The 18763-nt window shown below is 37.3% G+C and overlaps 1 protein-coding gene across 1 annotated transcript in view; it reads left to right on the top strand.

The window, feature by feature from the left end:
* Window positions 1-18763, top strand: part of trpn1 (transient receptor potential cation channel, subfamily N, member 1) — a 60727-nt gene that overhangs the window by 10887 nt on the left and 31077 nt on the right. Inside the window, exons 3-6 of the mRNA XM_051670943.1 lie at window positions 8785-8880; window positions 12243-12356; window positions 12487-12591; window positions 13256-13354. Of these exons, the coding sequence (XP_051526903.1) occupies window positions 8785-8880; window positions 12243-12356; window positions 12487-12591; window positions 13256-13354 (414 nt within the window). The remainder of the gene's footprint in view (window positions 1-8784; window positions 8881-12242; window positions 12357-12486; window positions 12592-13255; window positions 13355-18763) is intronic.

The raw sequence follows: 18763 nt of genomic DNA, 5'->3' as shown, positions 1-18763 counted from the left end.
TGAAATAAAACCCATATGCCTTTCTTTATTCCATGGAAAGGGAGCGGAGCGGAGCAAGTTATTACATTCTGATAAAATATTACGAAGACAAAAACTCTTTCTTTGGAATGGCGTGCACAGACTGAGGCCACATCCACACTGATAGGTTTACGTTTGAAAACGCATTCATTTTGCGTAGTTTACGCCTCACACCCACGCTAGAACAGCATTTTTCTGCACTGAAAATGAGTTATTAAAGCGAAATGAATTAGTGTGAATGTGGCTAAAGAAAATAAATAGCATCTATTTTTATTTCATTTCAGTTATTCTAACACTGAATGCACTTGCATGTAATTTAATGTAAATGCAAACTGTAAAAATGTGTTCATATGAATGCTGTGCATTTCCCAGGGTTTCCCCCTCCATTAGGAAAAGTTGGAGAGATGCATTCCCAAATGAGTGACATGAGATTTTAGAAAATCCATGTCTGAATTTCACACAAGTTTCTAAGCCCAAACCACTCTTGCCAATGTATGTGTTGGCATTTAATACCTCCTGGAATTATACATTGGCATGCTCCATTTGTGCCTATGATTAAGAAGTGGTTTCACAATGGAAAATTTAGGACATTATTTGATATGTTATACTGTATACATGCATTTTTAGATGATTTAGACTAATTACAGTATGTATACTGTAGTATGCACTGGTGTTAGTAGACCATTTTGCAGTCTTGTTATATTGTGTTTTCTTAGTTGTTGACCTCAGTTTGAAGTTACAGTCGCGTTAGCATGTACCATACACAGTAAATAATTTGAATGTCTTGTCTTAAAATGGTGTCATACAGATTCCCAATACAAAAATGGCATGCAATAAACCAACTTTTATGTCATTTAATGTAATGAAAAGTGTGTCTTTGTCCTACAGTCTCCAACAAGAAGTGCTAAAATAATCATGTCTTAAAACGTTGAAAGTCAGAAGTTCATTGCTTACCCACATATGTGAACTGTCTAATGTCATTTATTTAAGCTTAAAGGAATATTCCGGGTTCAATATAAATTAGGCTCAATCGAGCATTTGTGGCATAATGTTGATGACCACAAAAATTTATTTCGTCTCGTTCCTCCTTTTCTTTAAAAAAAAAAGAAGCTAAAATCTGTGTTACAGTGAGACATTTACAATGGAAGTCAATGGGGCCAATCTGTAAACATTAAAATACTCACTGTTTCAAAAGTGTAGCCACAATTATGTGTGTTAACGTGATTTTTGTGTGATAAAACTGTGTACTAACCTTTTCTGTGTAAAGTTGTATCCAGTTTTAGAACTACTTTTCCATGAAGTTGTAATGCTGAAACCCTAAAACGACAATTTTAAAAACATTTTTTAAAACAAATTTAAACAACCCCATTCACTTCCATTGTAAGTGCTTCATTGTATCCTCGATTTCAAAGTCCCTCCAGAAAAGGAAGGACTAGTTGAATATTTTTTATTTTTTTAAATTTTTGTTTTGGTAATATTCCTTTAAAGCTAGGGTGTGCAATCTTTTCCAGAATTGTTTTTACTATACTGGTTGAACGTATCTTCACATCCTGATAGCAATCAATAATTTAAGTGGTCTAAATGTAAATATATATCTGTGGAAGGGACAGGACTAAAAAATGATCGACCAATCATTGCATTCGGTCCGAATGTAATGACAGGATGTCCTTCCTGTCTGTCAATCTATATTTGCATACCGCCACGCAACGTGTTCGCGCAACGTGTTCGTGCAGACAATCACACGTCATCAGCGCGGGTTCCTTGACGCTGTGCAGAGCAAGCACGAGAATGGAAGGCGAACCGCAGCTACCTTATGTTCCTCCTGAACCACCAGTAAAAGGAAACAAGAAAACAAAGACCGTATTAGAAACTTCTACAACGCTTAGACTCTGCTCTGTGTGTGTGTGTGTGTGTTCATGTGTGATAGAGGAGGCGTGGCTTTGGAGACACCTCTGAGGCGAGGGCGGGCTCTATGCTTTCAAAGCTAGCTTGCTAACTTCTAGCCTCTCTGGATTACACACCCTAGCTTTAATTGATAAATAGATCATGAAAAGCAATTGGCAATTTTTTTTTGAATACCATTTATAAGTGTCAATTACTGTAAAGCATTGCACATTTAACCATTTTAATTGTCTACAGTATTTATTTGTATTTTTGAAAAGTGACTTATTTACATTTATTATTATTATTATTATTATTATTATTATATATTTTTTTATTTTTCCCCTTTTTCATCCAATTTGGAATGCCCAATTCCCAATGCGCTTTTTTTTTAAGTCCTCGTGGTGGCATAGTGATTCGCCTCAATCCAGGTGGTGGAGAACAAATCCCGTCAGCCTGCGCATCTTATCACGTGGCTTGTTGAGTGCGTTGCCACGGAGACATAGTGTGTGTGGAGGCTTCACGCCATCCTCTGCGGCATCCACGCCCAACTCAACACGCGCCCCACCGAGAACTAACCACATTATAGCGACCACGAGGAGGTTACCCCATGTGACTTTACCCTCCCTAGCAACCGGGCCAATTTGGTTGCTTAGGAGACCTAGCTGGAGTCACTCAGCATGCCCTGGATTCAAACTAGCGAACTAGTGAACCCCAGGGGTGGTAGCCAGGGTCTTTTACCACTGAGCTACCCAGGCCCCTTTACATTTATTATTATTTATAATTTTTGAAATAATAAATAAATATAATTTAAAGTGGCACTCTTAGGGGATATTCAAAGCGAACATGTTTTCGTCCCTTTCTTCAGTTCAGTTTTTCTGTGTAATCATGCGCCAGGCAAACGTCTACTTTACATCTCGCGCAGGAATGCCACGTTTTTTTTAGATGGGATATGGCGGGAATTCAGGAAGAATGAATTGCAGCCGTTAAAAATGCCGGTTATTTGCACGTGCTGTCTGCGCTGGTTTAGCGCCGGTTCACTACACAAATTATGCAGATCAGGCAACGTTCTGTATAACGCTCTCCTCCATCATTTGATCATTATTTGATGAATTGCTGCTGCCTTGATCAATAGAAAATGTTCAGAAACATCTCTTTTAAATAAAACTCCCTTTTCCGCCTGCTTTCATTGCTGGGCATTTGAAGTGCAATGAAGTGCAATCTACACTGCCTTACCCATAAAGTGTAATGATCTGGGGTTGCTTCAATTGGCCAGGTTGAGACTCAGCAACGTTATGCAACAATAAAATGAAGTCAGCTGACTACCTGAATGTACTGAATGACCAGGTTATCCCATCAATGGATTTTCTCTTCCCTGACGGCACAGGCATATTCCAGGACGACAATGCCAAGATTCATGGGGCTCAAATTGTGAAAGAGTGGTTCAGGGAGCATGAGGAATCACTTTCACACATCACCACAGAGTCCTGACCTTTACGGAATGGTTCGACTTTCCCGTCATCAAAACAAGATCTCGGCCAAAAACTAATGCAACACTGGACGGAAATAAATGTTGTGACGTTGCATAAGGTTGTCGAAACAATGCCAAGAAAAATGCATGCCGTAATCAAATGGGTATTGTGTGTGTGAGTGTCCAGTTTGTTCCGAGCTGTTGCTCAGTGTTTCCTGCATTTACTAGCACCAACGATCTGCTAACATCCTTCTTTCCTTTGCTAGAGAACTTCTGAGATGTTTGGCCGTTCTGTAACCCTGGAGATCTCACTGGAATGCCACTCCAACTTTGTGTGTGTGTGTGTGTGTGTGTAAAGCCCATTCACTCAACAGTTGGATTGAATTTGTGTCTGTGACTCAAAGCCTCCGCCTGTAGCTGTCCTTAAATGACCTGTCGTTGCATTATAGTCTTCTTCCACTTCAGTCATAAGCCCTATTCGGACGGCAGTTGTTTCTCAGGGTGACGTCTGTAAAAGTACATTTTCACAGCTCCTCTGTGTTAAACTCATGCATTCAGATGACAGTTAAATCACGGGGGACGAGCGAGACTTTTTGCCGATCACATGATTGCAGTTGCGCTTGTTATATGGAAAATTAATCAATCCACACACTGTGTCCTCTGTATTTGCGTTTAAATATGTTTGGAATTACACTAAAGTGAAAATACAATTTTTAAAGCATTTCAAAGCGCTGCGGACATTTACAGTGTACATTTTCACATACGGAGCAAGCCATAATTCTTGTGAAGAGCAATTAAATTAATCAAGAAACTGTAGGGACAAGACTGTTTATCAACGCAGCCAAATTAATCTGTCATCACCTCAGTTGCGCCCCTTGCGCTCTCTCCTAAGCGCACGCAAGGAGATATAAAAGCCTCACAAATCAAGGACAGTAAAGATAGTTCATCTATCAAAATGACAGACATCATTTGGCATTATCTGTCAGTGTTTAAAAAGTGGAGGGGGAAATTAAACCTTTTAAATAAGATAGACATTAACCCGGCAACTTTTCTGGGACTACCCGACCCGTATAAACGAGTAGTCATGCAAGTCTATGAATAAATGTATATAGTAAACGTTTCTACATTAAAATGTGATATATTACAATTTTATTACATTGCTGCCATAATAATGGACCATTTCAAAAGTTTATCATCCAAAACGGCTTTTGGATTATAAACCAGAGATGTGGATTCAGGGGTCTGGGTATCTCAGCGAGTACTGACGCTGACTACCACCCCTGGAGTCACGAGTTTGAATCCAGGGTGTGCTGAGTGACTCCAGCCAGGTCTCCTAAGCAACCAAATTGGCCCGGTTGCTAGGGAGGATAGAGTCACATGTGGTAACCTCCTCGTGGTCGTGATTAGTGGTTCTCGCTCTCAATGGGGCGTGTGGTAAGTTGTGCGTGGATCGTGGAGAGTAGCATGAGCCTCCACATGCTGTGAGTCTCCGTGGTGTCATGCACGACGAGTCACGTGATAAGATGCACGGATTGACAGTCTCAGAAGCGGAGGCAACTGAGACTTGTCCTCCGCCACCCAAATTGAGGTGAGTAACCGCGCCAACACGAGGACCTACTAAGAAGTTGGAATTGGGCATTCCAAATTGGGAGAAAAGGGATAAAAAAAAAGAGAGATGTGGATTCGGACGGTAATTAAATTACCACATGACCTTGGTGTTTGTCAAAAAACAGTAGGTAATTTTCTCACGGGAGGTGGGAGAAAAACACTGACATTTCAGATTTGGACGGCAATAAAATCACTGACTAGCCCCTGTAAATGCTGGAATTACCTCACGTCCCCATGTTAAATAATTGCTGTCCGAATAGGGCTATAGACACAAAAACCTCGAGAATTTGTCCAAGTAAACATGGACGATTTTTACTCCCATAGAGGAAAATAAACAACCCATCGAGCATCGTTACTGCGATTTTAACCGCTAACCCAAACCCTAAATTTAACCACGATTTGAATAGGAAAAGCACTTTTGTGTACCACAGAAGCAAGACAGCAATGTGGTTTGGAAAGAAACGAGGGAAGCTATTTTGTATTGTATTGCATAAATTAATTATTTTGTATTGCATAAATAAATATGTAATTAAAAACCAAATTTGTTGACAGATGAAAATAAACTGTTGAATAGGAGGCTAGCTAAAAGTTGATGCCTGTATTGTATCGATTTGAAATTGGTTGTTAATTGGTTGGTAAGCCCTTATCTTGTCATTACTGGAAAAATAATGTTTTCTTAATTAAAAATGACTTGAAATTGCAAGTCTTGGGCTTATAACTCAAATATCTATGTTCCTTGAACTTATTTTTCTCAAAAATTCATAGAATTAAGATTTTAAGTTTTAATAACTCAAACTATTGAGTAAAAATCATTGCTGTGAGGAATACTCATAATGCCTTGTGCTTGAATTATTTAATTTTGTCTCCTTGTTCAGAGGGAAAATATGGGGCATTTAAATAGCTGTTATTAAGAATTTATAGATGTTTATACAAAAGCCCTGAACCGCACTGTAAACTTTTTTTAGGCGTCTTAGTGCCTTCCTGTATGACGGCGTTTTAGTGCCATGTAAAAAAATAAATACATAAAAAAACAATTATGAGAATGAAATCGTAGCATTGTGAGATTAAAGTCGTAATATTTTGAGAAGTGTGCTTAGCGCATCTGGATATATGCTGGGCTATGATGCTCTTCTCCATCATTTGATCAGTGTTTGATGAATTACTGCTGATATGATGGGTTGAAAATGTAAATAAAATTCACTTTTATACCTTTTAATACTTTTAATTGTGGTAAAAGCGCAATCTAAATTGTGGCAGGCAATTTTTGTGAATGAAGCGCAATCTACAACGATCCTAATTTACAAATAAAGGAGGCGTGTTTGCGCCTTGTTTGACATTACTTTCCACACGATTATAAATATACAAATATTTTTTATTCTAGTAATTTTGACTTTATTCTCAAAATATAATGACTTTAATCTCATAATGCTAAGACTTTTTAATTGTCATTTTGACTTTATTTTCAAAATATTCAGACTTTAATCTGGTAATGCTATGACTTTATTCTCGAAATGTTGAGATTATTCTGAAAATATTATGCCTTTATTCTCAAAACCTTAGATTTGTTTTTACGTGGCACTACAAATGTTCTCTCTCTCTCCCTCTCTCTCTCTCTCTCTCTCTCTCTCTCTCTCTCTCTCTATCAAAAAAAATCTCTCAAAATTTTTTTTTCCTCTATCAAAGATTTGTTTTTTTTTCTCAAAAAATAAAATAAAAAAAAAAATAATAAAAAATCCTCTACAATTATTTAGTTTTCTCTCTAAGTGTTTTTTTTTTTTTTTTTGCTTGCTAGCTAACAATTAGCATGTGGTTCCAACCTCGGCCACCAGGTAAGCATGAAATCTTATGCTTAAGGTGAATTAAATGAATATACCTCAGGTTACAGATTTTTCATATGGCATTCGTTGTCAAGTGTGACAACAGGAGTTATTTCTGTTTGTTTGACGACATTCACCACCGGGATTATCAATGCTATTGATATTGTGCTTTTTTAATTTGTTGGCCCATGTAAACATGCGCTAGATAGATGTCTTTGACCGTTGCGACACCTCTTGCTGTGTTTTCAGTGCTGTAATTAAAGGGATGACACGTGTTATCGTTTCCTAAATCAATGAACTCTTTGGAGCGACGCATCAGCTTCAACGGTACCATTGCACCATGTCCCGGCCTCAAGATGCAGAGCTGACTATGGAAACGGTGTATGCTTCATGTTCAAACAACATCCGGTGTTCTGACAATCTGTGCTACCTGCTCAGGATGTGCTACCACTAGTAAAAACAGTGATATGTAAAGTTAAAACATGGGTAGCACATGTCGAGAGGCACCTGTTGGTATGTCCTACAACACCATTAAAGGTGATAAAAACCTAGGTAGCACATCTTGTCAGGCAGATAATACCTATCAGGATGTGCTACCAGCATAACTTAGTTAACCCTAACCCTGCCCCAAACCCCAAACCTAAAACCATGTGATTATAGCATTGGTAGCACATCCTGATAGGTAGCATATATTTTCAGGACAACGGCTCTCTGGTTGTCCCTTGGTCTGTGAGATGAGAATTGAGAAATTTGCATCTCTTAAATATAATGCTTATAATGTAAGGGCTATTTCTTTCTCCATAGTGCGCACCAGACATACAGTAGATTAGAGCAGAGCAGATCACTGGCATGAGTGGTTTCGTAACAACTGGCCAAAAACAAACCTTTAATCTCACCATGAAAATATCAACCAGACAGCTGGACATTGTTTGAACACGAAGCGTACACCATTTCCTCAAGCAGCTCTGCATCTTCCTTTAACTCGACACGGTGCCGTGGTACCGTTGAAGCTGATGCGTCGCTTCAGAGAGTTCAAAGGATTTAAGGCTTCCGTAGGTTTGAGCTCTTTTGTTGTTTTATTTGTTGTTTTGTTGGAAATAGTTGTTTGGTGTGATGTCTCCATTAGGGTGATCTGTGTCCCCTTTGGTCAAGTTGGACACTGTAAGCACTATCTCAGTTCTTCTTATGGATGCGCAACTGAAGTAAAGGTGTCTATGTATTTCTGCTGAGAAATAAGTGTATTTACAAGTGTATTTTTGGGGAGAGGGAAAGAGCTAGGTGGAGAGACAGAGAGAGAGAGAAAACTTGCTCGCTGGCTCCCGGACGCGCTGTCGTCCGGTCCTCAACCGCTCCTCCGCCCTCTGGCGGACACCAGCTCACTTCTTCCCCGGCGGATGAGTCCTCCGGCCCCTGGCGGACGGAACCGCTCCTCCCCTTCTTCGGCGGACGGCAGCGGCAACTCCGGCTTTCGGTGGCTGGCTGCGACCCCTCTGTCCCTCATCTGCTCCCCTGGCGGATGGCAGTGGTGAGGACTCTGCGACAGCGCATCCCTCCTCCCTCCCGGGTTTCGGCACCAATGTAACAGGTAAAGGTTGGGCAAGGAGGAGGCGGGAACCGGCTGAACAGTCAACGTAAAGTTTAATCATAAAACTCAACATTAATCAAACATAAACAAACACAGACACAAATGCAACGGCGCCGCGTGTGTCTCTCTCTCTCTCTCTTGAACTGGTGCCTCTGGCTCCTCTTTATCCCCCTCCCAGCTGATTAGCCCGATTCGGGGCCGGCCATATGTCCTCACAGCCCGGCCCTGCCCTCCTCGTCGTCACACAGTGTGAATAAAAGTCATGCAAAACTGTGTTGGACAAAATGTCCTACATGTCATTAGTACTGAAACCAAATCAGAACCAAATATTCTAGATAGCTGTGTAGTAATAATAATCGTTGTGTTTTGTAGTAATTAGTTTCACTGTTGTTTTTGTCAATCAGGATGGCAGATCAGCGTTACATATCGCCGCAGCTCACTCCAAAGACGAGATTGTCAAACTTCTGGCAAGAAAGACCGATCCCAATTTACCAGGAGGGGTAAGATTTACTACTCAGTTTAATTTCACCAGATCACATTTCGTATCAGCTTCAGACGGTCCATCTGGAAACAAAGTCATGTTCACAAGGTTCCAGGTTGATACAACGGGCGCTTTTGAGGATAAAATTATCACTGGATTTGCAAGGTTAGTGCCATCAAATGCTTCCAAGTGATTTAGGGTTTCGTTTGAACACTCGCAGAAACTGCAGCACACTTATTTATTTAAAATAGTATAAACAGTTACATTTTCACTAGTGGAAATGCTTCTGTTCTATCATTTCAAAATGTAAATGGCATTTTAAATCCCATATTTTCAATGTGGACTTTTGGAATACACTATACAGTATATATATATTTTTATATTTGCACTTATTTTATATGTAATTGAAGCTGTATTGAGGTTATATAGTCATTTTATGTGTTATTGTTCACTGAGCCCTGAACGCATAGTCATGACCAACAACACACATCTCAGGAAATGTTTCCTTTTTCAGCAGGATCTGGGAATTGCTCCGCACAGTGCTCATTAATGCACAGTGATTATGTTTATATCTGTCAAATTGTGTTTACAGGCTGCATTAGATTATTATCACAGTCTATTCCAAGAATTGTCATAATGATCTGGCAAATTGTTGCCACACAGTGTTTCATGTCTCATTTCAAATCCCGTGTAAGCGAAAACACTAGTGAAGACTCTTTATGCGTGAATGTCACAAACCATATCAAGAATCTGTCCAGGTCATATTTCATCCAACCCACTTTTCGTCCAGTCACATTGTAGGACAGGAACTAACTGTTGCATAATTAATATTTGCACAATGTTTTTTTTTTTTTTTTAACACCAGTTACACAATAAAAATCTAATAAATCTAATCTAATAATCTAATAAAAATCAGCAATAATATGAATTACCAAAAAAATTAAAAGTAAAATGTCTGGATGTATTACAGTATTGAAAATTTGGGGGAGGTGGAAAAAAATAGCTGCATATTATATATAAAATGTATATAAATAATGCACATATATTTAACTGTATAAGGGCCATCAATGATAACTTATGAGAATTCTTAATTAATAAATTAAATGTTTAACTCTAAATAAATTATATTTATTTAATATAGTTAACATTATTTACCTAATTTTACATGTAATACTATAGGATTTTTTTTTTTAAATACTGGTTGTAATAAGAGCACTAATTGTCTGTTTCCAAAAGTAAAAGTCCCATTAAATTTCTCCATAGGGGAATTGATTTTTAACGATAACTTACAAACCCTTAAAGAAAGACCTGCTGTGAGTTTTGAGGTTGTTAATCAGTGGTATATGCTTCTGTTGAAGCCATCTGTCTGTGTTATTTCAACTTCATTTTTAAAAATCATGTGTAAAAGCAGAATTCCTGGTAAACTACACTACCCATAATCCTAAAGAGAGATCCACCAATCAGAGAATTGCATGGAACACACTGCGCCAAATTAGCTCTGAAGCTCCGCCCACTCCCATTAAACACTGTGAACGAAGCAATCAAGTCTATTTGTAAATATCTAGTCTAGTTTGCAATACAATTAAAATATGTTGCATTTATACTTATAATCAACAACTTTAAATAAATTGTTTTTATTGTTTTTAATTTGATTGCATCATTCGCAATGTTCCTTAGGGTTGTAGTTCATTCCCTCATGAAAGACCGTAAGTACACAGTCTTGTATTTTTGTCTTTTTGTCTGATTTTCAAATACTTTTTTGCTTCCAATCAAAGTTGGTGATGTTGTGATCCACCTCGGAGCTGACTGGTTTGGTTCATGGCTTACAACTCTTTTATGAAGGATTTTATGAAATCACTATGGAGAAAATGAACTGTGAACTGAATGAAAAGGCTTAAAAAGTGGGTGGGCACCAGGGCCAGTTCTAGGATGTGATCTTTGGGGGGCATTTTGACTTATAAGGTGGACAATAGGTTCTCTTTTCACTGACGTGGGGGTCCCTCTTTTCACTGTCCGACTGGGGGGGCACAAAGAAAATCTAGGGGAGCAATGCATTTTTTTTGCAATGCAAAGTTTAGCATTTAAAATTTATATGAAGTGTCAGTTTTTGCAGTTAATTTCATTATGCTTGCAATCAAACCTGACCATGGTGTTACAAAGAGAAGACACTGAATAAGCATTTTTCTACCAATAATTTATTTCAAATAAAAAATGTAATGTAATAACTCAAAGTAAATGCATAATAATGTCAAGAAAATTAACATCAAGAAACAGAAATGAACTGCAAAATTCTGAAAATTCAGTTAGAGTATAAAACAGAAGAATCAGAGTAACACCAGATAACAATCAACAGACTTTTAATAAAACACTGACGAAGACTTAACATAAACAAAAGCGCACACACACGAACACTGCTTCGTGCATGTCTCTCTCTCTCTCTCTCTCTCTCTCTCTCTCTCTCTCTCTCTCTCTGGCATCCCCAGCTCCTCTTTTTATCTCTCTCCTGCTGATTGGGCAACTCAGCGCCAGGTGTGCATCCTCTCAGCCTGGCCACGCCCTCCTCCTCATCACACAAACTTTCTAAAGTTAAAGTTTATTTTGCAAACGTGTGTGTGTGTGTGTGTGTGTGTCAGATTGCTGTCATCATCTGGAAAAAAAACAGATGACTTGTAATGCCGACAATGACCAAAAGATGGCTGTAGAGCTCCACTTCTTGATGCCCTGGTTCCGTGTGCGTGTGTGTGTGTGTGTGTGTGTGTGTGTGTGTGTGTGTGTGTATGTTCTGAATTTGTGAGTGTGTTATCATCTCAACCCTTGATTTCTGAGTGTGTGTGTTTAGAATTGACAAATGTATATAAAAAAAGCTCTTTGTTATAGTGTCACCAGTTCATTTTTGTGTGGATGTTTTAGAGTCTCACCCTGTAATTTCTGTCTTTTTTTTTTTTTTTTTTTCTGCATTGTGGCTGATTTATTGATTGTATTTGACAGAAAAAAAAAAATGTTATGTTTTTTGGTCTTTCCCATTTATTTTCAATGGTCGGTCAATTTTGACTGAATACCAAAGGTTGCCTTTTTTTTTTTTTTTTTTTTACAATCACATAGACTTTTCGAATCAAGCCCAATTGTCTATTGGAAGTTCAGATGGCAAATGGAGGAAAAGTCACCAAGTCTTGTACCGCTTAGATAAAGGAAACAATTTTTATTAAATGAGGAAAATTTATTTCGGTCAAAAATGACCGAATACCAGAGAAGGGTTAGGGTCAGACTTTGTATGGTGGAAAAATATCCTCAAAGCTCAATAAAAACGAAATATCTTTACAGTATACATTGAGTACTGAACTAAATTAGACTCATTTGTTTTATTGTTGTTTATGTGTGTAGCCCAATGATCAGTTGCCCCTGCACTACGCAGCATCTCGACCCACCGGTGGACTCGCCATCATGCAAACGTTACTCAAGTTCAGCTGCAAAGATGCTCGAATTACTCCAGACAAGGTACAAAAATACTCCTGTCTCTTTTATTGATAAAAATCTAGACATTTATTTCCTCTCGAGTCAGTCTGCCGTTCTGTTGTCAGAATATTATTTCCGATTTGCTGTCACAATCGTTTTTCTCCTCGCACAGGACGGCTGCCTGCCGCTGCTGCTAGCTGTCGAAGCCGGTAATGTTGTAATTGCACGAGAACTCCTCACTGGGCAATCAGAACCGCAGCTCCGAGCCGTGAAAATAGTAAGAACGAAGATTGCATTCTTCATACAATCAAGCCAATTCAAGTCAGTTTTCTGCTATTTAGATAAATGGAAAGCAGAGTAATTTGGTTTGAGGTTACTGTAAAGCAAAGTGTCTCCTTAATGTTATTCTGGAACGCCAATGTGTGGAGCTAACAAACGACATGTTGGATTAATTATGGTTGAACGTGGTTTAGGTTTCATCTGATAAAAAGCTCTCAACTGGAAACTCAGATTTAACTGGTTTTATAGTGAGTGTGTGAATTTAACACTCTCAAAAACGATGACAGAATTGTCAACTGGTTCCTTCCTTTCAACTATTCCTTTAACTGTTTACTCTCCCTCATATCGGTCCAAACCTGTATGCTGTTATTTTGTCTGTTGAACACAAAAGGATACATTTTAAAACATCTACAGTATATGCAGCTTTTTTCAAGCTTCTGTCAAGCTCCAAAGCTATCGTATGCCTTCAGAAGACTAGGAATATTGTGCACAAATCACACAGAGCTTTTACCGTGTTTGTCCTTTTTGGACCTTGACAGATGTGAATGACATAAGAGTGAGTAAATAATGACAGAATGAATTCTTTAATATCAACGGATGTTAAAAATGTGCTCAGGTGATTTTAAAACAATGTGAGAAATGTGGTTGAATTGTGTTTCCAGGGCAATGGCGACACAGCGCTTCACATCTGCTGTAGACGGAAAGATGTCGAGATGGCCAAAGTCCTGGTGGAGTTTGGGGCGAATCCGGACTCTCAGAATGTATGGAGGACACGGCAGAACTAAGACACACCCATCATATACACACGTACTATACATGTTACACAAACAAACAAAAATTACTTGCTATATCACACTTAAGGCCAAACTATACTTCGCAAATTTCGTCATCAGCACATTATGATAATATGATACGAGTTTTTAAATACATAGTAATTCCTCACCATGTACTTAAAAACTTGCATAGTATTTCAAAACCCTAATTTCTGCTGAACCAAAGGTCAATCAGTGTGAAATTTCCCTTCTTTATGTTTATTCTTTATTATCCCTCCTATTGTCTTAAAGGGACAGTTCACCCAAAAATGAAAATTCTCTCATCATTTACTCACCCTCATGCCATCCCAGATATATATGACTTTCTTTCTTCTGCAGAACACAAATGAAAATTTTTAGAAGAATATTTCAGCTCTGTAGGTCCATACAATGCAAGTGAATGGTGGCCAGAACTTTGAAGCTCCAAAAAGCTCATAAAGGCAGCATAAAAGCAATCCATACAACTCCAGTGGTTAAATCCATGTCTTTAGAAGCGATATGATAGGTGTGCTGAGAAACAGATCAATATTTAAGCCCTTTTTTACTATAAATCTCCACTTTCACTTTCAAAATGTGAAAGAATGTGAAAGTGAAAGTGGAGATTTATAGTAAAAAAAATGGGCTTTAATATTGCACAAGGGTGAGTAAATGATGAGAGAATTTTCATTTTTGGATGAACTATCCCTTTAAGAAACTGCACCCTTCTTTTGTCCTTCGGGTCATTTTTGACCTGTATTGAAAACCATAAAAAATGCATAAATTCTTGAGACCCCCCTTAGTGAAAATCTGTTTTATTGTGGTCCCAAAGTGTATACCTGTAAGGTCTTTTAACATATTATCTGTTCAAAACTGTTAAAAAAATAATCTCTTTGCACAAACTCCGTTTGAGAGGAAAGTGTGCAGTCTGTGGGAAAGATGCAGTGCCCAGTGGAGCAGGTTGGGGGGCTAGAGAACAGTATGGTGGGGTAGCGGCTAATTTTGAGAAAATGTGAAATATTTTTAGGTAAAATTTACGGAGAAATAGTTTTGCGTGCTCTCGCAATACATTTACCATGGTTTTACTGAAATAACAATTTTTTAACCTTGATATTCGTAGTGAAACCACAGTACTAATACAGGAAATCTAAAACTATGGGAATAAAAATCATAATTTTGTGGTTATTTTGATTTGACCACAAATACCGATTAACCATGGTTACTATATGGATACAGTATAATATAATGGCAAAAATATGGTTACTTAAATTACTTTTCATAGTTACTACAATATTACTATAGTAAAACCATGTTTTCTGTAAAAATAAATACATAATAATAATAATAATAAAAAAAAGTTAGCCTAAAGCAATCATGGTTACTAAACTATTAGCTAATATAGAAAAAAACTACAGTATACAGTCTACAGTATTGACAGCACTTCACTATAAGGTTACGTTAACATTAGTAAATGCATTAGTTATCATTAACTAACAATGAACAGAATATTTTTACAGTATTTATTCATCTTTGTCAATAAATATACAATTTTCCATTGTTATTGTTAGTTCATAGTACAATAAGTAATGTTAACATATAGCTACAACTTTAGATTTTTAAAAATCATATGTTGAAATTCACATTAACCAAGATTAATATGCTGTAAAAGTCTATTATTCATTGTTAGTTAATGTTAACTAATGTTGTTAACTAATGTTAACAAATATAACCTTATTTTAAAGTGTTACCACAATATTACTATAGTAAAACCATAGTTTATCTATGCTATTTGCATAGTAAAAAACCATGATACCCACAAAATTGTGATTTTTATTACCATAGTTTTTGTTTTCCTGTATTATCACTATGGTTTCAGTATGGATATCAAGGTAAAAATATGGTAAAATTATTTCAGAAAAAACATTCCCGCCCTGTCCTCTAAGTGGCTCCATACAAATGTAATTTGCAGATTTACAAAAAAACTATTTAAAGCTTTTTTAAAACAATAAAATCTAGAAAGTCCAAAGGTGAAAGGTCACAACTAGTTTTTGTCATAAAGGTCCAAATTGACCTGTTAAGACCTGTTAAATGGTTATTTCTCTTAATTAAAAATAAGATAAAAAAATAAACTTTTATTTTGTTTCTTATGATGGTCTTGACAGTCACAACGTGTGCTTCCAGTACCAAAAACTATGCAGTATTTATAACATATTCTTTACCTGTCCTGGGTCAAAAATGACCCTAAAACAATAGGAGGGTCAAACAAACACCACAGGAGTGACTGTAAGTAGTTGTTTTCCAAACCTTAACACCACTGACATTAAAAATATTGATGCATTGTTTTATATACTAATTAATATTTAGGTAAATAACCATTTGAATATATTCTGAGTTCAAGAAGTACGTTTACTGTTACACGTTGTTTCTATAAGTGTTTTCCATATGTTAGCATGACAATATTTGGCACCGCAATTGTTGAGCGACGCAAATGTGAGATTCAGGAACCCAATATCTGATTGTAAGAACAAGACGTTGTTGGAGACATGGACAGAGTGGACGTAATGAATGAAAACGAGAGATAATGGACATTAGAGGTGGAAAAGTTGGATTCTGCACCCAAGGGTCTGATTGACAACTATTTCCCCTTTGATTGCTAAACTATCTGTCTCTGGGTTAATGGTGTTTTTCGCCCATTTGTCTGGTCTGAAAACCATCAACGTCTCAAAACATTTGGCAACTATCCCACTATAATAATTATGTTTCCTCTGCTTGCTATTGAAGTCCATTTGCAGAATAAAACTTGAGAGGAGAATTCACTACAGCTTTGACCACCCAGAGAGCTCTAATTGTGGTCATAAGTGCTTTAATAGACCCTGAAACTTCAAAGTCAAAGACATGACAACATATTTGTTCATATCCCTCTGGGTTTTTGGGAATGTGATCAAACTTGTCACTAAAATGTGATGCCTGAGTTGTGAAGAACAGCATACAGAGGGTTATTTCTATTGAAAACATGGGCCGCATGTAACACACAAACATTCTTCTACTTTGAAATGTCACTCCTGATAGAAGAGAAACCGACTTACACTGTCACTGAACGTTACTTTTGAAGTCTGTGGTGACAGACGTTATTGATTCTGGAACGTTCTGGATTTTTCTAAAATGTTCTGTGAGGTTTGGGAATGATTTTAAGGGTGTGTATTTGAAGGATATTTAAGGTTGTGGTGGTAACAGAGAGAGACTGATGTTTGTGAACAGTCCAAAGACGTCATGTTAAAGATTATTTATGTACAGCCAGCAAATATTAAAGGAGCAGTTCAACCAAAAATCAGTATTCTGTCATTCTGTCATTACTCTTAGCGTTCCATTGGCTAAATTGAAGGGTTATACAGATTTGGATCGACATTAGGGTAAATGATGACAGGAGGTTTGGGGATGAAAAGTGTGATCCATGAATACAGAAAGTAAAAAAAAAAAGAAAAAATACCATAAATTGATTTTCATGACTATCTGTTACATTAACGGTTCTCAAATGTACATTCTTCTGTTGTGCGGACACCGCTATTAAATCAACTGCGCCAAACATGTAGCGAGGCCAGTGTAGTCTGATTCCTGAACGAATGACTCTTTTGAGTTGGTTCTTTTAAGTGAATCAATACATAAAGCTAGAACAGATTAGTCTGATTCCTGAACGAATGACTCTTTTGAGTCGGTTCTTTTTAACGAATCAAAAACATACAGTTAGAACAGATTAGTCTGATTCCTGAACGAATGTCTCATTTGAGTTGGTTTTTTTTAGTGAATTAAAAACATACAGCTAGAACAGATTAGTCTGATTCCTGAATGAATGACTCTTTTGAGTTGGTTCTTTTTAGTGATTCAAAAACATACAGCTAGAACAGATTAGTCTGATTCCTGAACGAATGACTCATTTGAGTCGGTTCTTTTTAGTGACTCAAAAACATACAGCTAGAACAGTTTAGTCTGATTCCTGAACGAATGACTCTTTTGAGTCGGTTCTTTTTAGTGAATCAAAAACATACAGCTAGAACAGATTAGTCTGATTCCTGAATGAATGACTCTTTTGAGTCTATTCTTTTAAGTGAGTCAAATGCATAAAGCTAGAACAGATTAGTCTGATTCCTGAACGAATGACTCTTTTGAGTCTGGTTTTTTTAGTGAATCAAAAACATACAGCTAGAACAGATTAGTCTGATTCCTGACCAAATGACTCTTTTGAGTCGATTCTTTTTATGAATCAAAAACATACAGCTAGAACAGATTAGTCTGATTCCTGAACGAATGACTCTTTTGAGTTGTTTCTTTTAAGTGAATCAATACATAAAGCTAGAACAGATTAGTCTGATTCCTGAACGAATGACTCTTTTGAGTCGGTTCTTTTTAACGAATCAAAAACATACAGCTAGAACAGATTAGTCTGATTCCTGAACGAATGTCTCATTTGAGTTGTTTTTTTTTAGTGAATCAAAAACATACAGCTAGAACAGATTAGTCTGATTCCTGAACGAATGACTCTTTTGAGTCGGTTCTTTTTAGTGACTCAAAAACATACAGCTAGAACAGATTAGTCTGATTCCTGAACGAATGACTCTTTTGAGTCGATTCTTTTTAGTGAGTCAAAAACATACAGCTAGAACAGATTAGTCTGATTCCTGAACGAATGACTCTTTTGAGTCGGTTCTTTTTAGTGACTCAAAAACATACAGCTAGAACAGATTAGTCTGATTCCTGAACGAATGACTCTTTTGAGTCGATTCTTTTTAGTGAGTCAAAAACATACAGCTAGAACAGATTAGTCTGATTCCTGAACGAATGACTCTTTTGAGTCGGTTCTTTTAAGTGAATCAGAAACATACAGCTAGAACAGATTAGTCTGATTTCTGAACGAATGACTCTTATGAGACAGTTCATTTGAATCTACAGCACAAAACATACAGTGCATCCACTTTAGTTTGATTCCCGAACAAATGACTCTTATGAACTGTTTCTTTTGAATCTACAGCGTGCAACATACATTGCAACCAGTGTAGTCCAATTCTCGAACTGACTCTTATGAGTTGGTTCTTTTGAATCTACTGTGCAAAACATACATTGCGACCACTTTAGTTTGATTCCCGAATTAATGACTCTTATGAGTCTGTTCTTGTTAATGAATCAAAACACAGAAGAGCGAAACCAGTGTAGTCCGATTCCTGAACGAATGAATCTTATGAGCCATATTTTTAATCTACAGTGCAAAGCAACTACTGTAGCCTGATTCCCAAACAAATGACTCTTTTGGGACTTCTTTTTAGTGAAGCAAAAACATACAGTGCGACCAATGGAGTTTGATTCCTGAACTAATGACTCTTTTGGGCCGGA

The sequence above is a fragment of the Myxocyprinus asiaticus genome, chromosome 34 (genome assembly GCF_019703515.2).
Source record: "Myxocyprinus asiaticus isolate MX2 ecotype Aquarium Trade chromosome 34, UBuf_Myxa_2, whole genome shotgun sequence".
Classification (NCBI taxonomy): domain Eukaryota; kingdom Metazoa; phylum Chordata; class Actinopteri; order Cypriniformes; family Catostomidae; genus Myxocyprinus; species Myxocyprinus asiaticus.
This window is presented reverse-complemented; position numbering and strand designations above follow the sequence as displayed.